The sequence below is a fragment of the Anabas testudineus genome, chromosome 5, assembly GCF_900324465.2.
Source record: "Anabas testudineus chromosome 5, fAnaTes1.2, whole genome shotgun sequence".
NCBI classification, from domain to species: domain Eukaryota; kingdom Metazoa; phylum Chordata; class Actinopteri; order Anabantiformes; family Anabantidae; genus Anabas; species Anabas testudineus.
The window spans coordinates 20,924,511-20,947,754 of record NC_046614.1 but is presented as its reverse complement, the minus strand read 5'-3'; the positions used below and the strand labels follow the sequence as shown (position 1 = coordinate 20,947,754).

The 23,244-nt window shown below is 44.4% G+C and overlaps 1 protein-coding gene across 1 annotated transcript in view; it reads right to left on the bottom strand.

Annotated features, from left to right (window-relative positions):
* chd5 (chromodomain helicase DNA binding protein 5) overlaps nt 1-23,244 on the bottom strand; it is a 30,949-nt gene that overhangs the window by 3,070 nt on the left and 4,635 nt on the right. The window contains exons 3-40 of the mRNA XM_026349940.1: nt 21,704-21,855; nt 17,199-17,417; nt 16,783-16,901; nt 15,981-16,222; nt 15,776-15,888; nt 15,469-15,595; nt 14,974-15,140; nt 14,292-14,510; nt 13,512-13,718; nt 12,743-12,954; nt 12,402-12,533; nt 12,078-12,186; nt 11,682-11,873; nt 11,391-11,591; nt 11,105-11,242; nt 10,839-10,960; nt 10,486-10,659; nt 9,946-10,087; nt 9,605-9,736; nt 9,287-9,404; nt 9,032-9,156; nt 8,640-8,886; nt 8,162-8,334; nt 7,396-7,570; nt 6,132-6,218; nt 5,930-6,018; nt 5,554-5,687; nt 4,803-4,947; nt 4,115-4,274; nt 3,912-3,991; nt 3,516-3,711; nt 3,337-3,426; nt 3,078-3,230; nt 2,639-2,747; nt 2,335-2,467; nt 1,978-2,173; nt 929-1,092; nt 81-207 (exon numbers count right to left, since the gene is read on the bottom strand). Of these exons, the coding sequence (XP_026205725.1) occupies nt 81-207; nt 929-1,092; nt 1,978-2,173; nt 2,335-2,467; nt 2,639-2,747; nt 3,078-3,230; nt 3,337-3,426; nt 3,516-3,711; nt 3,912-3,991; nt 4,115-4,274; nt 4,803-4,947; nt 5,554-5,687; nt 5,930-6,018; nt 6,132-6,218; nt 7,396-7,570; nt 8,162-8,334; nt 8,640-8,886; nt 9,032-9,156; nt 9,287-9,404; nt 9,605-9,736; nt 9,946-10,087; nt 10,486-10,659; nt 10,839-10,960; nt 11,105-11,242; nt 11,391-11,591; nt 11,682-11,873; nt 12,078-12,186; nt 12,402-12,533; nt 12,743-12,954; nt 13,512-13,718; nt 14,292-14,510; nt 14,974-15,140; nt 15,469-15,595; nt 15,776-15,888; nt 15,981-16,222; nt 16,783-16,901; nt 17,199-17,417; nt 21,704-21,855 (5,820 nt within the window). The remainder of the gene's footprint in view (nt 1-80; nt 208-928; nt 1,093-1,977; nt 2,174-2,334; nt 2,468-2,638; nt 2,748-3,077; nt 3,231-3,336; nt 3,427-3,515; nt 3,712-3,911; nt 3,992-4,114; nt 4,275-4,802; nt 4,948-5,553; nt 5,688-5,929; nt 6,019-6,131; nt 6,219-7,395; nt 7,571-8,161; nt 8,335-8,639; nt 8,887-9,031; nt 9,157-9,286; nt 9,405-9,604; nt 9,737-9,945; nt 10,088-10,485; nt 10,660-10,838; nt 10,961-11,104; nt 11,243-11,390; nt 11,592-11,681; nt 11,874-12,077; nt 12,187-12,401; nt 12,534-12,742; nt 12,955-13,511; nt 13,719-14,291; nt 14,511-14,973; nt 15,141-15,468; nt 15,596-15,775; nt 15,889-15,980; nt 16,223-16,782; nt 16,902-17,198; nt 17,418-21,703; nt 21,856-23,244) is intronic.

The following is a 23,244-nucleotide window of genomic DNA, read 5'->3' as shown; positions in this document are numbered from 1 at the left end:
GACAGGAACAAAAACAAACATTTAATTCCTTGTAACTTTGATTCATATCAGTCTACTGATTGATTACAGCAGATCTTTACCGCTGACGTAGGGTCCCAGAGGCATCTGACTGTAGTTGACCATGGGCTGCCCCCCGGGTCCTCTGAATCCCCCACCAAAGCTGCTGCCGTACATCTGAGAACAGCCAAACCCGCCCTGGCTGAAAGGCTGAAGAACACACAACACACATCAGTTGACTTCACTTGATTCCTTTACGGGATAATAATGTGGTGCAGTAGGCGCCTGTGCCACGTTCTGCAGCTCTGAAGGACTCAGTCAGGGACATTTTATTCCTACAGACGGAAAGCAAACAACCAGCAAATAAAAGACAACAGCTCGAATTGCCGACTGTTTCCCTAGTTACAAGAACAACAAGAGTTGGCATAGCAACCGAAAAAGCACAGTCAGAGCTCATGAGCAATCACAGTGCTGGGCTGAAATGATCGCTTGTATAACAGAGAGTAAAAGACACACACACACACACACACAGAGTCGGCTCTGATGAACAAAAATAATGAGACAATACAGACTTTGTTAAATCCTCGGGGATTGAAATGTGGAGCTCAGTGGTGAAAATAAACTTTTTTTCCCGCTATATCTGGGGAAAGTCTTCCACGGGGGATTGTGAGTCTCCACCGGTTTATAAAAGAATAATGTGGTTGCTGAGTCGTGACTGCAGAATACTCCCAGTTTGTAGGCTACAGCCTTTCTCAGCTTTGTCTCTTCACCCTTATGACACACCAGCCTCCACGGCACAGTCAGACAGATTTCAGATGATTTTACTCTTATTATTAAGGAAAACAAACAGAGGATTGGTGTAAATGTTACTTTACTTTTATTCAGTTATCTACATGCAGCTGACCTTGTTGACCTCTGTGCCTTATCTCACCTGCTGAGGTGGGGGTTCGCTGCCTCGGCTGGTGAGGCGGCTCAGGATGCTCCTCTCAGACATCTGCAGGCGGGCCGACACCGGCGGGATCCTGGACAACATGTTGGGCAGTCGTGTCACATCTGCTTTCATGTCACTCAGAAGTTCCTCCAGCTGGTTCAGCACTGTAAGAGCACGAGGACACACGCTCAGCAAGACACACAGAGTGCTTTACACTGCAGTTCAGTACCTGCACATGTAGTGTGAGTTAGTGAGAAGGACTTAAAACATGAGTGTGAGTAACCTAGATTCTTTTTTAAAGCTAATTAACTGTAGGATCCACAGCTTGAACTTAACAACTGCCAAGAAATAATCTGTGTAAAAACATTTTCACTGGCAGACAGCAACATTTTGAAATGATAACATTTTCACACCTCATTTATATACAGTCAGGTGTTGGTTGGTGTTGGCCACTTCCCAAACTGTCATCCTAGCACTCTGTGTGAGCACGTTTTGACAGTAAATCAAATGAACATTAAATGAAATCAGTGTGTCAAACAGGATCTTTGGGCTCTGGCTCACTGCTGGAAGCGCCACTCTTATTAATGGTGAGGAAACAGCTTTATGCACATCGCTTAGTGCAGCGTTTACTGTTTGATTGGACAGATAAACATGCCCCCTACTGAAATCCTTCTGTTTTAGGAATGTCTGAAATAAGAAGGAGGTCTGTAAGGTACAAAATCAACATTAAAATATTAGCCAAGTTATCACACGCTCTAATAAAACAACACTAACGACTGAATTACAAAATCACTAACAAAAAGATGTTGTTGAGTATCTGCGGCATATTAAAAGAATGAAGCATCACCTAGAATGGACTAAAATGTAAATGAATAATCTAGTCACAGTTAAACTGTCTGTTGTGATAACTCATGTAGGTCAACGTAACATTAGACGTCACACCGTCAAATCATGGAGACCGTAGCGTCTCAGTGAGCGGAGATTTCGTCAGATGAGGCAGACATGGTGACTATTCTAACTGTTGCTATCTTAAGGACTGGACTGCAGACCTTTGTGCAGCACGGCGTTGGCAGGCTTGTTCCCAGCCAGAGACTCTTTGGACAGGTGCTGGTGGGACTCCGCCAGACATTCCACCTCAGCAAAACGAGCGTTGAGAGCCATGGCCGGGTGAGTGGGGTCCTGGGTCATGTTCAGGTAAGCTGCCCGCCTCAGCTGCTCCTCAATCACCAGAGCCTGCTCCAACAACTACAGAGAGAGAGGGAGAGAAATAAGAAGACAGACAAGTTAACGACAGACACGAGAGATAACGTTTGTTTCAATTTGCATTCAGATATAATAAATCCTTTAATCCTTGAATTATTTCAGCCTTCAGTGGTTAATTTTAATTGTAGAGACTTCGGGATTGCCTTAAAGCGGCGAGCTAGGAACTTGTTTTTCATCTCTAGGTAGTTGCCCTTATGCATCTCAGTCTTGAAGGGCTCGTTCAGAATAGCATAACGTGGGTCATTCTGAATGTCCTGCCAGCGGGCGTAGCCATGTCTGAGATTGTTTCCTGGTCAAGAAAAACAAATCGGAGCACAGGACCTCGTATAATACTTCAGAACAGCAGGACAGCTTTATACTGTTTCAGCTCTTCGACTGCAGTAGTGGTAGTAATCCCATTACTCTGTCCGATGCTGAGTTTCTTCTCCTACACGTGGGAAAGGATACGTTACGATGCCAGCCAGCAGCCAGTAGTCATGGCGACGATGCCAAATGTCATGCATTTTTCCAGAAGACAGCGCCGCTCGCTCTTCAGTTTGCCAAAGGGTGTGCAACTCTGACGACACAGATATGAAGACAGATCGTTTTTAGCAAGAAAAAAGTCACGTTCAAGATTATTGACAGAACAAAGTAACTTAATTATGAAGTAATTACAAGCTAACACAAATGTAAGTATGACGTTGTGAAGTGAAAACTCCTAAGCACGCTGTCCAGTGAAATTAGAGAGTCAGAAAAGCCAAATTCACCAAGTGAAACAGAGCTGCACAATATCACACGGTATGGAAATGAGTCAGTGTCGTCGTATTTCAACTCTACGGGATCTTGTTTGGTCGTCTTTGTTCTGTGCCTGGTTCATTTAAAAAGAAAAAAGTGGATTTATTCTTACCTGTAAAACCTCCATCAGCGATATTAAACATGAACTTGGCTTTGAATCCGTTTTTGTCCTCCTTCCTGCTCTCATCCATCTCATCCAAAGTGTCTTTGTCTCCATTTAATCGACCCTCTAATGCATCTTCACTCTTCACATCATCTGTAAGAGCTATATAAATGACACAATGGTTCCTTAAAAGAGCTAATGATTACTATGCCTTCTGGAAAAAGGACCATTCCTACTCATTTCATTCAGTGATTCATGGCCTGTATACCTGGCTTATTTTCCTTGTCTTCAGTTTTCGTCAGTGGAGAGTCGCTGTCTCCTTTTTCTGACGACTTCTCTGTGTCTTTGCAGGGCTCCACTGAGAATAGGATTCACACAACATTTTAAATTAAACACAATAGAGCCTTGCGGAAAAGGTTTGCAGCGCACGGATCAGGCGTCACTCACTTTTCGGTGATGTTTGACTGCCTGACAGCTCTGTCTGTTTCAAAGAGGACTCTTTTGACTTGGCAGATGGCTCTGTTTTTGTGGAGGGCGACTCGGTTCTGTCCCTCTCATCTCCTGTTCTCTCCTCTGAGCTGGCCTTGCGCTCTTCGTTGTCAGCTGCCTTTTCTGGTGCAGGTGCTGGTTCTGCGCTGGAAGCCTGCCAGGGGAAAAACAGTCGGGGTAACAGGAGGAGAACCGGGAAAGTTGTTAAAGGGCAGAAACGCAAGTTAGGAGGTGTCTTAGTTTGACAGAAGCGTCTTCAGAGGATGTTAAGATGAGATGATGGATTATGGTTAAAGTGTAATGAAGCTTGAACAGAATGAAAGTGATGGGCGGTGGAAGAAAAATAGGACTCACTTCCTGATCTGACAGTTTCTTGCTCTCTTGCTCAGTGGTTTCCTTGTCCTCAGCTGTACCCAAGAAGGACTCTGTTTTCTCTACAGGCCATAAAACAACAACAGCTCAAACATTTTCTTCATTCAAACTTTGAATGAAGCATTACTAAAGCTTTGCAGTGAGAGAGAAATAAAACATTGTCAGTGCAGATACTGGGCTCTGACCTGCTGGGACAGGGGTGCCGGGCTGCGTAGTGACAGGGCTGGCTGGCACAGGGGTGTTGGGGTCAGAAGATACACTCTCAGTCAGTTTCTTCAGCTCCATCCCGATGGGAATCAGATCTGGAGAACTCAGCTTGCCGTTTACGTGCTCAAACTCTTGCACCTACAATGAAGAGAGTGGCTCAAATGTATTCAAATGAAAATCCTGCACTTCCAGGGGGATGACCTAATAACACTAGGGATTAGGAAATAGTAGCACACATACACCTGAATCACAAATAACTGGCTACTAATTCGACAATCAGTTACTAATTTCTGTCATTTTTCTGGCAAAATACGCTCAGATAATACTGAATTCTGCATCGGTACATCCTGACTTCATTAACAACCATTCTAAACTCAGAAAAGACTTTATATACAAATGTAGAAAGCTCAAGAGCTGGAACTCCAGAAACCACTAGTCCAGAAGCTGAATGGTTTCCTTTACCCAGGTGTATAAATAAGAAACAAAGCTAACAAACCATCTACATTTGTAGTTTGTATGAAGTCTAAAACAGCAACGTACCCAAAGAGTACACCTTTTCTCTTGGCTCTGCCTGAACAGTTTGACCTACTTTCTCTAATCTCCCAGCTCTCCAGCAGTAGACTTGGTATTCTGTGTTAAAGCTGTCCTTGGTTAAATAACCAGTACCTTTTTCCTGACAAGGGACATGACTCCAATCCTGGTGAGAACATGCTGACGAGACAATCCCTCACGAGGGACTCCATCAGCAAAGGTCTCTGCTCCATCTGCCCCCGGCTCACACAGATGTCTCATGAACAGGGAGACGTAGGCTCTGATGAAGAAAAAACACTTTACTACAGCTACACACCGACGAGAGAGGTTCCTCCAGCACCATATTTGAACTGCACTTAATAATCGGAGAGGCAGAAGTACTGATAACAGAAGAAGCAGTATGAGATGCTGCAGCACAGGTAGCAGGAGTACTAGCACTGGATTAAGGACTAAGGGTAATGGCTGTACAGATAGTGTTTCTAGCTATGATAGTACTAGAAGTAGTGGCATGATAACATGATGCATGCTAAAACAATGTACCACACCTCCACTGTTGGTTATCGTTTAAGTCACTGGTTATGGTAAGAAATGGTTGCAGAATGTGGGAGGAATCAAATTCCACAGTTAAAACATACAAATGATGTGCAGCTGATGATGTAGTCATTGTAGGACGAGTGTAAGCATCTATCTCCAACTCTCAGTATCAGTAGCACTACACTCAAAGTACTACTCTGTGACCCTCAGAGCCACAGCTGTTGTACCTGCAGTGATAGTACTGTAGTAGAATCAGTAATAAAGTGCAGTCTCTTTGCATTAGAAACCTATGTACACACTGGATTTGTGTAAAGTGCGGCTCCGGTGTCTTCACAAAGTCAAGTAACTTTACCTGAACTCACGCTCACTCTTCCCCCTCAAGTCTCTAACCAGCCAATGGGAGTTGAAAGCGTCCTGAGGAGGCATGCCCCAGCGCATGATAGCGTTGAGGAAGGCTTTGCGTTGGCGAGCATTGAAACCCAGAACCTTTAAATGAGAAGAAACAGATTCAGACACTGTATTTTATGCTGCTTTCTGTCTGTATGACGTTGTAAAAACAATGTGATCATTTAGAAACTGCAGATCATGACACGATGGGCTCACTACATTTATAATGACACCTAATGTTAGCCTATTCATCGAAGCTTCTGCAGAACATGCTGCAGTACACCTTCATTCTTGGATGCAGAGGGATGTCCTATGAAGAACCTACAAGCCTTTATTCATACCTCAATACTGCCCCCAACTCGTGCCAGTAAAGGTGGCAGAGGTTTGTCTTTCTCGCTCTTGAGCTGTCGACGAGACTGTCTGCGTCCACCTACAAAACATCAAACCACAGTTAGGAGCGCTTTCCTCACAGTGTGTTGAACTGTATTGTCAAACCAAACTATCATCAGTTAAGTTTTTTTCTGTTGGTTTTTCATTGCCTACCTTCCGGTCTCTCCTCGAAATCTTCGTCCTCATCCTCCGACCCCACAGAGTACTCCGACTGATTGTCTGAAAGATCATCCTGCCACTCTGAGCCACACATCAAAGAGAAACAGTACATTGCGTTCGCTTCTGTTGGTGGCCACTTGAGGGCGCCATGGCACTGCAGCTTACTACAGACCACTACAGCTGGGCATGTTCACACTATAGCACTTCTGGCCTCCAGAAGTGAGGTGAGAGTTGAATACTCAGCCAGACAATCACTTTAAACTTAGAGTGTACTCCAAGCTGTGATGGGCTTTAAAATCTTTACACTCTCATACTCAACTACTGTGGAGCTGTGGCTGTCCGGACCATGAAGCCACTCTCATACTGTATTATAGCAATAGACACAGATGCTCTTGAGCTATTAACAAGACGTGCTTCAAAACCAGCTGAGAAGACTATAAATGCATGAAACGCAACCAAGTTTTAGGCCAGTATAACAAACTCTGGTAGATTTAATGGACGCCAACAGTCATTCATGTCACTGACACTTACAGCCAAACAGAACTTATTAAATAAGACTATTGATTTCTGTAATATTGTCTCCTATAATGATGTTTATACATACACTGAATTCAGCAAAGAGCCTGTTACACTGGCCTGTACAATATTATAATAATCAAATACATAAAAAAACATCTAGTGTGTCAGTATGTTCTCACAGTGTCACTCTGATGACCACTGAACAACATTGTGGTCCATTAGTAATCATTTTAGATAGTTTTACTGAGACGTGTGCTTCCATTAAGGCACCAGATGGATGCTACAGATCGTACTGACATCTTCAAAGCTTCACTACTAATGACTCACTTTTAAGTCCTTGAACACAATTACATCATGGAAAAAGTACTCAAAATAGACTTTTGCAACCTAAATAGCTTAAGTTAAATCTGTTGATTAGTGTGTGATAGTAGTGTTGGGGGCAACAGCTCCCACACTGCCAGTTTGAAAAGACAATAAAACACCTTTGAGCTGCTAAACTGCAGCAAAATCATCTAAAGAAGACAAGAGACCGAATCAAGAAGGAGTCCCTAAGTTATTTAGAAAATGTTTGGGCAATTTATGGGCAAAGATGCAGAATTCTGGTGCCACATGTAGTACAAATGCTACCAACAAATCATTTTGCATGATCCTCTTAAGAATTAACACCTCTTGGTGAACAACCAAACCAGACACCTGAGCCCTGAGAGACAACCACAGTGCGTCTGTCGACAGGCCCTACCTTGGTCCTCCTGGGTTGTATCATTGTAGTTGACCTGCTTCCGGATGCGTTTGCCTTTGCCCAGGTTTCGGGCCAAATCCTCCTGCTGCTGTTCGTAGTGATGGCGGAGGAGTTTTTCCCAATAGTCTGGATCCACGTTCTCCTCCTGCTTGATGATCTCCCGCTCCACTTCCTCCTGAGCGTCAGTGCACAAGTTAATACAGAGAGAGATTCCCCTGTGCTGTTGCCCCTCATACACTAAATGTTACTGTTATGGACTTTATCTATTCAGACATGGCCTTGAATATATTTTAGTTGTTTTTCTCTGTATTCCTTTATTGTGGTGCACCTTCTAACGTGTCAATATTTCATGACATAATTATGTTGATGCTGACAAGTAACAAAGCTCAGGCTCCTGGAGGACCTGCTATGAATTGAAAGTACCCTTTGATTTGTGTATCTGTAAGTCTTTAACATGCTGAAAGTATATCCAACATCAATAAACACTCAGCAAAGTGTTTAAACCTCTGCTCACAGTTTGTTCTTTTGTTGGTGCATTGTCATCTATTACAATAACGCAGAACCTAGATGTCAGCATCAGTGTGCATCACCCTCTCTGCTCATCGAGTGCATATGCATCCTCATGCATGTGCTTCTAAAACATTTCACCAAATTATCAAAACCTTGCAAGTCTTAGTTGTAACAACCCACTAACGGTGGTTGGTTGTCTACCGTGTGAACTCAACCATCCTCATCCTCAGGTTGATGGATCTGGGTACATTCTCACCTCTCCATCCTCTTCTTTCACCACATACTGAGCCACCTTGAAGGAGCTCAGGTACTCGTTCATGTTCTGAATCTCTGTGTCTTCAGTGGCATCCTGGCTGCGGTCCAGCAGCTTCGAGATGGCATCGTCATCATAGTGAATCACGTTGCCCTCCTCACCGTCTTTGTTATCGCCTGTTGATGTGAAAGCCTTAGTTAATGACTAATAGAAGCTATTAAAAGTATGTTTACCCATGATTAAAGCTTGATGATCTACGTATAAAAAAGGCATTCAAAGCTAAAATGAACGACTGAATGACTGGACAGCCCACAATTATACAGATTCACTGGCATTTGAGTTTTTTCAGATATGTTCAGTGTCAGCTTGGAGCCTTTTTGAATTGAGTGTAAAATTATGAAACAAACCCAAAATGCCAAGGGGTGTCAGCAAACCACATTCTGTGCCGAATCCTCTTAGCTAGAGGGAAATCTGGACGTACCCATGGTCCGTGCTGCTTCCATTTCATCTTTGAAAAGCTCTTCGGTGCCAAACTTGAGGATGTCGTCCAGTTCTTGTTTGGACATGGAACCAGTTTTGGATCCCAAGCCAGGCCGCACCACCAGGTGGGTCAGCATCATCTTTCTTTTCGCCACCTGAGTGATTCGTTCCTCCACTGAGCCTCGTGTCACAAAGCGATAGATCATCACCTTCTTGTTTTGTCCTATGCGGTGGGCTCTGCTAAAAGCCTGGGAGAAGATGGAAGTAAAGCAACAGTTAACTCTGTAACAGCTGTATTAAAGGATTCAATATATAGTTAAAGCTGTGGTGGTTAAGAGCTCGTTAAATCAAAGCATGCACATGTCCATCACATATTCTGTGAGAAATCAGTACTTGGATGTCATTGTGAGGATTCCAGTCAGAGTCATAGATGATGACAGTGTCTGCACTTGCAAGGTTGATGCCAAGCCCTCCAGCTCGCGTTGAAAGCAAGAAGCAGAACTGCTGAGCGCCTGGTGCTGTGACAAAAACCAAAGCAGAGAGTCTGTTTTGTTGTGTGTCAATGTGTGAGAGTGCGCAAAAGCAAAGTAGAGGAAAGCGTGCATCCACACAATCTAAACCAGACAGATTCTGAATTGACAAAGTCACCATTGAAGCGGTCGATGGCCTCCTGTCTTAGGCCTCCAGTAATTCCTCCATCAATGCGTTCATATTTATAACCCTCGAACTCCAGAAAATCCTCAAGGAGATCCAACATCTTTGTCATCTGTACAAAAAAGACGCAGGTGTTACAGGTTTATGCAGCTGGGATCAAACAAATCAAACTTTTCAAATTAAGAAATAGCTACACCGTCTCTCAAAATGAAAAGGCTAAAATATAGTTGGCTGGATTCTCAAAGATTCTTGGCCACTGATCAATAAAAGCTGGAATTTGCAGAGCAGGTGCTATATTAGTCCAACTATTACCTGAGAGAAAATGAGAACTCTGTGGCCCTCATCCTTGAGTTTCTTCAGCATTTTCTGAAGCAGAGTCAGTTTTCCTGAGGACTTCACCAGTAGGTTGCCATCATAAGAACCGTTGGGTAATACAGGAGCTTCCTGTCAAGACACAAATCAACTCCAGACATCAACTAGAGAAATATAAGACGTCTCCTGATCAATAGGTTACAACATGTACAGAAACATGTAAACCAGTCTTATCTCGGAGCGAACACACGGCTATGCCAACAGCATTTCATTTGTTTATACGTATTCAGTACTCAGCTGTAAAAAATAATTTTCGACTACATACTGATTTGCTCTCTTACCACAGCAGCCACAGGAAACAGGTAGGGATGGTTGCAGCACTTCTTCAGGTCCATCATAATGTTTAGCAGGGACACTTGGTTCCCTCCACCTTTGGAGTTCAGAGCCTCAAAGTTTCGCGTCAAAATAAACTTGTAATATTTCCTAGAGGTCAGAGGAGTCGGACGTTAAAAAGAGAAGCAGTGAGTTACACTCGTTTACTTCCACCTTTAAAAAACAGATTATTCTTCGGGCAAATTAACTTCAAGTCATGATGGTGGAGAGTTGGGAATATTTAAGTATAAACCACATTTGATTGCTTATGCACCACAACAATGGTTAAGTTGAAAGACTTATATCCTTTACACTGTGCAGTTGTTGTAAAATATTAATAGTAAATATACTAAGAGCTTGTGAAAAGCACGTTTTAGCATTTATTTTCAACAATGTTCTCATTTGCACTGACACTTGAGTTCCTTTATAAAGTCTAAATTAAGTGTTAAGTGTGACATGACTGCTCTGCACATAACCAATGCCTACGTCAACAACTACTGGGAGCATACTTCTGCATGGGGCTGAGCTCCACTCTGACAATCAGTTCCGTCTTTGCAGGCATGTTCTTGAAGACGTCCGCTTTCAGCCTCCTGAGCATGTGAGGGCCGAGCAGGTCATGTAGCTTCTTGATCTGGTCCTCTTTAGAGATATCAGCAAACTCCTCCAAGAAGCCTTCCAGGTTACTGTGCAGGTCACAGGTCACACAAAGAAGATTTAAATTATGAGATCAAGCTACGCTCAAAGAAGGGAACATTTCTTCCTGTCTATCACACACATATATGTGCTATTTGCCTAAGTATCCATCTATCTCAGCCCTGGCTCAGCACTACTGGAAAAATGGACAAAGACAAGCATGACTTACTTAAAGCGATCTGGTGTGAGGAAGTTAAGCAGGTGAAACAACTCTTCCAGATTGTTTTGAAGAGGAGTCCCGGTCAGCAGCAGCTTATAGTAGATTTTATACCCATTGAGGATTCTGAAAAACTGGACAGGACACATTGTAAAAGATATGGGAATGCTATAATCAGTTCTATTGATCAGATTTTATTTCTTGGAAGACAAACTACTCCTTTAAGCTCTAACAAAGTCTTCTTACTGCGGTGATCTGTGGATAAGAGGCTGTTTTACCTTTGACTGGTTGTTCTTCAGTCTGTGGGCCTCATCTACCACCAGGCAGGCCCAGGTGATGGAGCCCAGAATGGCTTGATCTATAGTGATCAGCTCGTACGATGTCAGCAGCACGTGGAACTTGATCGGCGTGTCTTTCTGTGGGGGGGAGCGTTTGTTGTTGACTAATTTATGGAGGGCAGATGATTTAGTGTTGTCTACTGCACTGTTTACTACTGGTATTTCCTTATTTCAGAGTCATTTCGACGTGAACAGCAGTAAAAACACCTGGACGAGCGCGACGTACCTTCATGCGAAACACCTTGCGCCCTGATTTCACTGCACTGTCTTCAAAGGTGAACTCGTTCTCCCTGATGATGGCCCTGCTGTCTTTATCCCCAGTGTACGTTACCACATAGAAATCTGGAGCCCACATCTCAAATTCCCTTTCCCAGTTGATGATAGTGGAGAGGGGCGCACTAACCAAGAAAGGCCCCTTAGAGTGACCCTGAGGGTGGAAGAAGAAAGACACAACTAAGAAACTCCCACATCAGCACTGATAAGATGGGAGTTATATTATGAGCATAACAGCGCTTACCTCTTTATACAGTGAGTAGAGAAACACTATTGTCTGTACTGTCTTTCCGAGACCCATCTCATCAGCCAGGATGGTATCTGTTCCCTGAGCCCAGGAGAACCTCAGCCAATTCAGACCCTCCAGCTGGTACGGGTGCAGTGTTCCCCCAGTGGCATTAATGTACCATGGCTGGTGCTCAAACTTGATGGTTGGCTGGAGATATAGGAATAAAGCAGTGTTTTACACAGATCAAACAAAGCCCAGTTAATGAAAATCCTATTTAAAGTTTAAGTGCAAGTTTATCACGTGAGAGAAAGCTACTGCAACAAGCATTCGATATCAATGGAGTCGTCCAAAAGAAACAGATAACTAGGGCAACTCAGCACCTCTGTGTTGCATCAAAAAACCCCAACTTACATCAATAATGGGAGCATCAGGAGGGACCTCCCTCTTTGGATGGTCCTCTTTGAGTTTCTTTCCTTTCCGCACCACCAGGGGGCGTTGGTCCTCCCCTAGAATTTGCTCCCTGGGACATAATTGTAGAAACATGATGAAGCAAACAACTCAAAGAGGGGCATCACAGATAGAGAGCAGGGCAGAAGGGAAACAGCAGCAGATGTCTTTGTTTATTTTTGTGTGCCAGGGATTTACTCCAGTCATAATCACTGTCATCTCCACACTGTGGAGGAATGCTAGGGGAGGAAACTGAGTTCAAACAAGTTGTATTTGCTGTCAACCAACCTGTGGTCCCAGTAAAAAGCTTTATGACTGTCATATTCCGGGATGTCAAAATCATCCACCTCCCATGTGCACTGGTCATAAGGCAGGTCTCTCCACTTGATCAGGTAATGCACGTCCCCGTCCTTATCAAAGCTGAACGGACACAGAAAACAACAAGATGCATGGTTTAGGAGGGTTGTAATCACTGTTAAAGCCCCTTTTATAACTGTGATGGTCCGGTTAGGAATGAGTAACCTCTGAGGACAAACGTCCAGGAAAGCATGAAAAAGCACAAATCAAACTGAGAGTCGAGTTCTTCAACTCTTTAAAGTGAAACAGAACACAAGACTGTAAGCAGCCACCTGTGGTTGAGGATCCGGTGGATTACCATCCACTCTGGTTTAATGCCATAGCGGTAGAAGCGCTCCTCCATCACAGCATACTGGGGGTCTTTGCTCTTCCGCTTCTCGCTGTTGAGCTCCTCCTCTCCAGAGCCATAGTCATACGGCGGAGGCTCATCCATGTCGTTCTTACGCTGGTAATTCCGATACATGACCGTGTGATACAGCTCCAACTGCACAAACGGACAAACCCCAACAATCAATTCTGCTTCGTTTGATTCAGCACCACCTCTGGCAGGGGATGAATTGTACAAGAATGCAATGTATAATCTAGCCACGAAGACACTGGGACTAATTTGATTAACTACTCAAAGTTCCAGAAAGGATTTAATGACGGGAAGACAGCTAGAAAATAAATTAAGGAAGCTGTCTTGTCTCTAAAGAAAGGAGGCGAGCCTTCTCCGCGGCCAAATCTGAAAACAATCAATTGCTCTTTTAAAACCAAATTAAATGTCAGCTAACTTTGACTGCTCTCAATTGTTTACTAATTGTAATTGTACTTTGAATGATTTGACACGGGAAACAATGTGTCCTTGGTTGTATATTTCTTTAACACTGACAGCTGAATTATTGCAGAAACATGCATTGTCATTTAATATTAAACTGCAAAAGATGGACCAGAGTAGAAACTGATCTGCGTGTCCCACATTTAGCAAAAAGAACACACAGTTCCCGCGGCCAAAGACAGGGGAGTGTTAATTTGAGATTGGACCTACTTCTGGTGCCTCACCTGCAGTTCGCTAACCCAGGAGCAGTGCCAGTACGAAAGGCCAGCCCACTTCACGAAGAACTCCCTCTCAGGGTGACCCTTGAGTGGAGGCTTGGTCAGTGGATCATTAGGCTTGCCATCGGGGCCTGCAGGCAGTTCGGCCGGCAACGGAGGATCCCCCCATGTCCAGTGCAGAATCTTTTGTACTTTACCCTTCAGTGGAGGGCACTAAAATAAAAGATACAATGGAGAGAGATAAGTTTGGATATGGGAGGGAATGAGGGAAGAGTCAGAGCAGGCAGAGGAGGTAAATGGGACCTTGGTCTTCCCTCATCACACGTAAAGCTGCAGATATATGTAGAAAGTCCTAATACCCTTCACATAAACAAATAATGCAATATAATATCAGTAATTTTAGATCATATTAATACACAGAGTAAAGCTCCCTAATGAGCACTGCTGTTTCTCTCATCAGATCACAAATGATCTCATAATCATACCGATATTATGACGACCATCCTCTGTTGCCACATGTACTTTATATTACTATGAATCACTGTGTACTATGCAGATTTCCCTTCTGACACCACAGCACCATCGTTTCCACAGAGGTCACTGTTGAAATCCAACACTGTAACGGAAGATGATGTTAAACAAAAAATCTGTGTCTTTGTTAAACAGATACGTACATTTTTGAAGAACTCTTCATACAATGTCCTGCTCAGATGCTGTCAAATGTACAGAAGATCAATGAGCATCTCAGAAAACTGAGCCTGGCATCTGGATGCAGCCTCGACTCACCATGCAGCGAGGACACAGCCACTCTCCGTTGGGTATCTCGGGCAGAGGCGGGTTGAGGCAGTGAATGTGGTAGGAAGATGGGCAGGTGTCGCAACACAGCAGCTCTCCTCCATCTTTGCACACTCGACAAAACTCCATGTGGTCATCCTCTTCCTCACCTGCCGCCTCCTCCTCATCCTCCTCCTCATCTTTGGCCTCCCACTGGATTCCCTCCTTCTCCTGAGAGCCACAGTTTGCGCGGTAGGTTACATAGTGCTACATAAAGTTAATGCACCTTTTTGTGGTCAATTATAGACAAGTCACATTAATACTTTAAGGATAATTAGGAAATATTGCAAAACTAATTACATTAAGATGATATTTATCTTTTTATGATGAAAATCACATCATTAAAACTTTGATATCCTGTCACAAGGGTCAAAGGGCATTTGAGTCTCGTTGAAATGCAGTGGTACAGCGTGAACACAGCTTGACTGCGACTCTGTTCATTATCTGCATGTTTAAATGGGAGGATTAGCAGGATTCTTGTTCTGCATACACCCTTTGAGACCTCCCTCTAACAACAGAGCCAAATCCAACTGTTTAACCGTTTACAATAAACGGTCAAGTCCTTGATTCAAGCGTCTGTGGCTAAAAAGCAGCTGTGCATCTAAAGACTCCACCATCTAACTAATCTACTCACACAGTGTGGACAGCTCCATTTGCCCTCGGGGGCCTTTTCCAGCTCGGGGTCCAGACAGACCAGGTGGTAGGCTCGGGGACAGGTGTCACACAGGATGATCTCCCCACCCTGCTGGCAAACCTCACAGTAGTCCTGGTGGTCTGTCTCATAGCCATCACCATCCTCCTCTGGAGACGGGAAAATAAAGAGGTGAATACCCAAATACGGACAGGCTGCAGCTGCCCAATAAGTAAGCGTGTGAAGAGTTAAACTGTTTACACGCGATAATGAGCGGCCTCTAAATGGGAACGAGTCTCTCAGTGACGGTGAGGGCAACAACTGCTGAGGAACAGCATTTAGAAAACATTCCCAAAATAAATAAAAGCAAGAAAAAAAAAACGCGTTTTAATTTCCTCATTACCCATAATCAAACAGTGTGGATCTGAGGGATTTCAGTGGGATTTTGGAGGGAAAACACACACCACAGAGCACAGCAAGTGCAGACAGTAAACATACTTTTCCTTTTTTTCCGCCCACGTCGGGCCTTTTTCTTGGTGGCGGCCCCTGAGGTATCAGAAAGCACAGAGGCACTGTGGATGCTGATGTCATCAAAGTCTGACTCCTCCAGGAAGTCCTCCTCACTCTGGAAAAGCATACATGCAAACTAAAGAGCTCCGAGCAACACAAAGAATTCAAATAAGTTTCACAGTAAGTGCGGTAAACAGTCTGGTCACTTTGATGTCATTGAAAACACACACTCGCGCAGAGGCTGAGAGGATGAATGAGGTGAGAGAAAACTGTGCAGCAGAAAAACGAAATGTACCGAGGACGCTTTCTTCTTCTTCCCACTTTGTCCCGACTTTGATTTAGTCTTCTTCGGCTTCGGTTTCTTCTTCACCTCCTTCACAGTCTTGTTTCTCTTTCTCACACCTGGTCCTGCAACACAGAGACGCGGGCGCGTTAGCCGAGCGCTGTCCCGGCTGTTATTTCTAAAAATATGCGTTCTGTCACAGTTCAATACGCCTTACCCTTTCCCTCTTTGGTTTTGGCTTTTTTGACTGGCCCCAACTGAGAGCTCGGCTGGCTGCTGCTGACAGACGTTGGCTGTGCCACGGTAACCGTTTCCACAGCGGCAGCCACAGCAGCGGCCACAGCAGTGGCAGATGCGCCTTTGAACGGGTTGTTGGCACTGAACTCTCGCCACTTGGCCCCTAACACTGTCATCATCTTTGACATGGGAATCTTCGGGTTCTTCTTGGCAATGAGAGGCCTGAGAAAAACCAGGGGAGAGGAGACAACAACAGCAGCTTTATTATGCCACCCCTGATTCCTGTTGATGTAATCCCTGCTTCCCTTAGCACTGGAGGGAACTGGGTCTTGATTTGCTGACAAACCACTGCCCCTTAATTTTTGTTCTCCCAGCTTTGCTGTGTGTATGTCATGTTTGTGATTTGTCAGGCAACAGCTTGAGGTTTGGCACGCTGGCCTATGAAAGATAGTGGGTCAGAGCACTGAGTCCCAGAGCCTCCTGGCTGTCACAGGCATCCAGTAAGCAGCTGACTACTCACAGAGGGCACTGCAGGAGCTCGTGCTCCACTTTGTTGGAGCAGAGGCTTAGTCGAGCCAGACAGCCCCAGGTGAGACAGACTCTTTATACCAACAGCCGAGCTTTCTAGCTCAAACAAAAAGAGCAGTGTTTGCTCGTCACACCACACTCTAGACTCACTGTGGAGATTTTGCTGCAAGTCTCTCAGTGAGGGACTATCCACAGAAACAGAACAGAGCAGTTTAACATGGGAAGATTATCCAGACGCAAAATGAGATGCTTGCCTGAGGAACTGGCTGAAAGCCTTGTAGTTGGTGATCGTCTTATAGTCGTCCTCAGTGAAGCCATACTGAACATCCTCAAGACCCCACTCCTGCATCAGCTGACTGGACGACTTGGGTTCCTGAGGAGTTAAGTAAATAAAACATGAATGTAATGTGTAACCCAAAGTAGTCAAATTTAGAGATACACATACAAAATCTATAAAACTTATAAAATTATCTATAAAACTCCTCTCAAGTGGGAATTTGCAAAAAGTCTCCACAGAGCTAAAATTTCAGTTGATTGTAAACGGTAACGTGAATGAATTCATTCATTTTATTTATATATATATATATATGGCACTAGGTTGTGTATATGAAATAAACACCTTAGGGGCCTGAAGGTATGGTCTGTGTCAACACCACGGACATGGACCTACTTTCATGTTCCCATCGTCGTCGTCATCATCATCATCTTCTTCGTCTCTCTTCTTCTTCCTGGGCTTTTTCTCCTTCTTCTCCTTCGGTTTCTTCTTTTTCTTCTTGGTGGGGCCGTACATGCTGCTCTCACTTTCTGAGCCTATTTCTGGACGCTCCCGTTCCTCCTCCACCTCTGAGGTCTCATCCAGGTCGCTGTCAACTCTTGCCTGGATTCCTCCCTGAGGCATTTGCACAAGGACACATAAACATCATGTAAACTGTTCATGTGTTGATCTGTAGCAGCACATGAGCATGTGGATCGTGCTACATGATGCTCACGGACTGGAACAGATACAGATTTGAAATACTTTTAAATCTATTTCTATTTTTACTGACTGAAAACTAAATCCATGCAGTTTATCTTTGACTTGCTCCTGCCAAAACATCTATTTTTATAAATGTAAACTAGCAGAATCTAGCTTTGAATCTCACTTCAGCTCAGGACATGACTGAAGTGAGCATCAAAGCCAGATTCCTGGGTTACAACTAAGTTTAGGTTCGGATTTTACCACTGATATGACAAAAGAAGTTAAGAGCTATCGTCTGCGCCAGACTTAACGTCAAGTGATAAAAAGCGGGGCTAATTAAAATATGAAACTCAGGGCAAACAAGCATGGCATTAATTTTGCCACCGCTAGGGATTAGAGCTCCCACAGAGGCCACCCACGCTAACAGCATATGCAGTCAGTGTACTATAAAGCACTTTGAATACAAGCATCGACTTGATTTCATCTGCATTAATTAAATTACATCATTCCAAAGTGTCGCTGCTTCATTAATATTATAATTAGTATTTATCAGTATATAAACTATTGAATTATATGAACAGTTAGTCGATGAGGGGTCAGACGTGTGAAGCACCTTCACCTTGTACATGTGCTTCAACAACAGACTAAACCAAGAAACAGAACGCCTCAGGTGGTGCAGCCAATCACAGCGCAGAGCTCATCTGTAGCCCGAGCTTCATTCTGCCTGTTTAATGTGAGACATCTGGACGGCTGTATGGATTTAACAGTTAACAGGTGTTGTTTGTGTGATCAAGAGTGTTGCATATGAACAAATTCAGTGGTGCATGCTCGTGATAGTGTGAGTAAGAGAGAGGGAGAGGACAAAGTCGCTCATTATGCACTCCTCACTTAATGGATTGTGTGTCTAGTGTACATGTGCAAGCGTGCATGTGCATCTTTTTTGTGCATGAATCTATATATGTTGCGAGTGGGTGTGTGTTTTTTTCTCTGCCTTTGATCTAAAGTCAAATTTTTGTGAGTGTGTGTGTGAGTGTGGTGATATTTTTTTAATCTCCTTCTCTTTGTGTGTGCTTCTTTCCTCGTGCGCTGGTGTGTATGCCTTCGGATGTGTGTGTGTGTGTGTGTATGTACAGAACGTATGTGTCCGTGCACGCACACGTGTGTCCACACACTAAGGAGTGAATTAGTGCACAGCGGCTTTGTGGTCTGCTCGCTGCCTGTTGCTCAGCAGGCCTGTGTGGATCCGTGGAGAGACTTGCAGGCGTTTTGCTCTGTAGCGCAGTGGAAAGGCTCACGTTGCCGCAGCGCCCGCCAACCCTACTAGCAGCCTGGTTGTGTTGCCATGGTGACCAAATTTGAGCACTGTCTGGCTCTAGCTCTCTTTCTCTGTCTCTCTCCTCCTAGTTTTCTCTCTCTTTATCAGAGCTCACCCCCCCCCCCACACACACACACACACACCCGCACGCCTCCCTTTTCTCTCACTTTCTCTCCCTCACATCTAATAGCCCCCCCACCACCCCATTATTTTCTCACTGTCACTCTCTCTCTCTCTCTCTCAACTGCTCCCCCTTTCTGTTTCTCTCTCTCTGTCTCTCTCACTCTTTCTTTCTATCCTTGCCCCCCCCCCCCCCCCCCCCCCACTCCAACACACACACACACACACACACACACACACACACACACTCTATCACAGTGGCAGCCAATGGAACGGCGCCATCCAATCAGACACGTTTGCATAACGAGCTTGTTATGCAGAGGCCTGTGGTTGCAGAGCTGGTGCTCCAGCACCAGTCTAGACAAATCTCATTTATGCATAAGAAGAAGGAGAGAGAGAGAGTAAATTGAAGATTGTGGATGGGGGATGGGAGTGGAGGTGGAGATGGAGATGGAGGAGGAAAAAGCAAAGAAGCAGAACCACTGTTGCGAGCAACTGTAAAAAGAAGGTAGTACTGAGCAACAACCTCCTCATGTCCCACAGTTCAATGTTATATACAAATCAGAGGTCTAAACAGGACACTGGCAGCAATAAACAGTGTGTCAGAGTGGCTCTACTTTCAGAGGGAAGCAAATCAGATAAGTACTGATAACGTAATCAAATTAGATGTCTCTCCATAATGGCTCTGCCTTAGGGAGAGTGCAAAGGACGCTACAGCACAAAATCAAATGAGCAAAGAAGTGGATATTCAACAGAATCTGTGAGACGAAACACTGCTTCAAGAAGACTCCAATACAACGACCTCGTCTCTTTTTCAGAAATTAGCAACAGCTCTATGTTGACTCACAATCCCCGAAAGGACAACACAGAGACTCATCTCAAACGAGCAAAATACGAAAGCTGCAGGCAGCTCCCGCACACTTCTGGAGATTTTATTATGGCCAAACTCGAGCCTCTTTTTCTCCCAGTTAAGTGAACGGCTCTCCATGCATTTCGCAGACTAGAAGATGGAATACTCCTTCATGTCTATACGGTGCCTTTGTTTCACAGCAGACGAGACGAAGAAGGCGAGTACACGTCTCCCTGGCTACCATTTCTCCCTACAGTAGCTCTGACCCAAGCACAGGATGTGCCACTGACAGTGTCTGACCCCAATTGACATTTGGCCCCTGTCTGACACCAACCTTTAGGGAGTGATTGGAACTAAATTACAGCAGCAATGACTCCTCAGTGGGAGGGAAATAATAGGAAGACAATAAAAGAAAGAAAGAAAGAAAGAAAGAAAGAAAGAAAGAAAGAAAGAAAGAAAGAAAGAAAGAAAGAAAGAAAGCAGTTGCATCATGGACAGGGCAAAGCGAGGTGATACGTGTGAGAGACAAGAGGAGAAGGAGGAAGAGGAGAATACAGAGCAGAGTCTGTGTGTGTAAGAGAGGAGAGTGTTAGAGGGAGTCCCCCCCTCATTAGCTCAGCGAGACCCAGAGCTCTGTGTTTACCACAAGCAGCCAAAGGGCCGGGTGGCAGCCTGGCCAGCCAAGCTCCTCACAGCACTGCTGGCATCTCCAGTCAGCAGAGGGGAACATCCTGGCTATGTCAGTGACACTGTTAAAGCCATCGCCAATACAGGCGGGAAACACACTGGGAATACAGTGAATTCCTGTAATCACTCGAGAGAAAGTGATGATAGCTTCTGGGTTTGGCAAAAGTTTCAGGAAAAAGCAGAAACACATGAGGTTTTGTTTCTAGCAACATGAGAGCGGACTTCACAACAGGCGGCCTTTTTGTTTTTCATCAGATTCCTTTTAAAGCACTAATGAATATTATCTATTAATGAAAGATGTGCCTCAAAGTTTCACACCCACAGATAATGTACTATATATAAGCAGCGTGTTTGAACTTTTAACCCCCTTAAGGTCATTTTGTTTTTCCAGTGTTACACCACATTAACTTCAGGTACGGGAAAGGTAAAATGAAACAGTCCTCAACACAGTATGGAAACTTTGCTCTGATCCAGCATGTTTCGTGCCACAGCCAGAAGCTTTGTCTGCAAAAAAAACAACAACAACAGACAGTGCTGTACCTGTATGCCACCTGCCTACAGACGCAACTTGTTAGTGAACAAGTGGTGAGGATTTAACCGCCTCATGTTTCCCTCAGTTGGCAGGAGATAGTGTTGAAGAGGGCAAACTTTACATTCAACTGAAATCTGTGCGACTGTACATAACATTTTAGCGCTCACCATTACTTCAACACCTCATTGGCTGCTGTTCAACTAAGTTCTCTACAGATTAGTTATTAAATTAGAGATTCTAATTAAACAAATCTGGTTAGATTGAGTCACTAGTGATGATGCTGAGCGCGTTTAATGCAGCCTTTTCTCTAAATGTCGGAGACTCTAGCATCGACTGTGCTCCGTCACATATCCGACACCCACGGCTAGGCTGGCACAAACGCTCTACTTCTGACCTACAGTCCCTGCGATCAGCACCAGCACCACAGGCACAAATCTACACTCTAAACTGGCACTTGGTGCCCACAGCTTACACTGGCAATGACAGCGACGCTGCTGCCAGCCTCCTCTAGGCCTGAGACAGTCCACTGCCTCTCATTTAGATTACAGAGGCAGCCCAGCAGCCAAAATACACCTTTGATCCAATTGCAGAGACATCAAAAGAGCAATGGGTTGAGAAATAGAGAACGTGGAGTACAGCCTGAGCCAAAAAACCTGCCAGTCTTTTGTGTCCGAGGTCACGACAGATGGTCTCAAGTGAGAATCACACCTTACCTCCTTTTTCCTCTTCTTAACTTTGGGCATTTTCCCCTCTTTCATCTTTTTGGGCTTCTTCTTCTTCTGTTGTTTGAGGGAGTCGTCGTCAGAGAAGAAGCTGTCGAGGGGTGTGAGGGGCACGGTGTGGCGCTCACCTTCGTCATCCTCATCTGGACACAGACACAACAACATTATCTGCTTGGGGATAAAATTTATTAAAAAGTTTCCATCCAATACAGTGATGATGAGCCTGTACAGTTTGACTGTGGTGCTGAATTGACTTCAATAGTTTTGACATCAAATGACATAAATTAAGCAACAATTTATTAATTAATATTCTTTTTAAAGGGAAAACTTGTTTAAGTTGTTAAGCAAATTAAAATAACAAAGAATTGGTTCTAGCATGTAAAATAGAAGGAGTTCTTTTGCAGCTTTAAGCTTTTGTAAATTGACTATCTTTGGGACTACAGTATGTTACGGTTTTCTGAACACACAAAGTGATTAATCAAAAAGATGAACTGAATATCCAAAGACTCATTAATTGCAGGTCTAGCATTCAGTGAAAGTACAGCGCATGAAAAATCCCGTAAGCTTGAAAATAAAAATGATGAATTGGTGTCAGACCAACAGGAGCACTTGGCAAAATAAACCTCATAATCACACATCACTGAGTGTGGATCAACTTTAGCTGTCAAAGCACAACTAGGTGGAGCGCCTGCCCTGCCGCTAAATGGGAACTCCCTGGAGGACTACTGAGGTATACTGAGCATATCTCCTGCCTTTAATGCTTGCTGGGACTAAAGCGACCTGCTGCTGGTTGTCAGCTGCAGGGTCTCAAAGCTGCTGTGTAAAAACATGCTGACTGCTGAGCGCAGCAGACTTCACTGATGTCATAGTGGGTCACAGAGGAGTAAGTAATGGAGACAATACATCACTATAAAGAGACACGCGCAGGGACACACACAGGATGCAACTGCCCTGTAGAGGCCGGCGTGATCTCGGTCTCCGACGCTCTTTCTGTCCCTTTCGGTCTATGTGTCCGCGTGTCTCCCTCGCTCTCTGCATCTCACGCAGACAGACCGGAGGGCATGAAATATGCAGCACATGTATCAGAGTCAATCAGCCGACACTCGCCCTGCAGTCTACCACTCCCCTGGGTAGCTGGAGTGAGAGATTGGGGAGGAGGGATTCCTGTGTAGTAGACACACAAACCTCACCAACCACTTATCCTCTATTTAGCGAGGCTAGCAGGAGGTACCCCCCCCCCCCAAACACACACACACACACACACATAATACAGTATATACAGATCAGTGACTCCGAAGCTTTAATCAGAGGCTCATTGTTTTACCTCTGACCACCAGATTAAACGTGTTATTCTGTCCTAACGTGTGCTTTACATGGCCAAATGTGAACAGTACAGCTGCTCACTGACAACATCATTCATCAGTATTAATCTGCCTGTTTGGTACTTTTGTTGCTTTCTTCTTTCTAGCTCGAGCACAGACTCACGACTTTCTAAAAAAAGCCTTGAGTTTATGTATTCAGTATCGCAAACA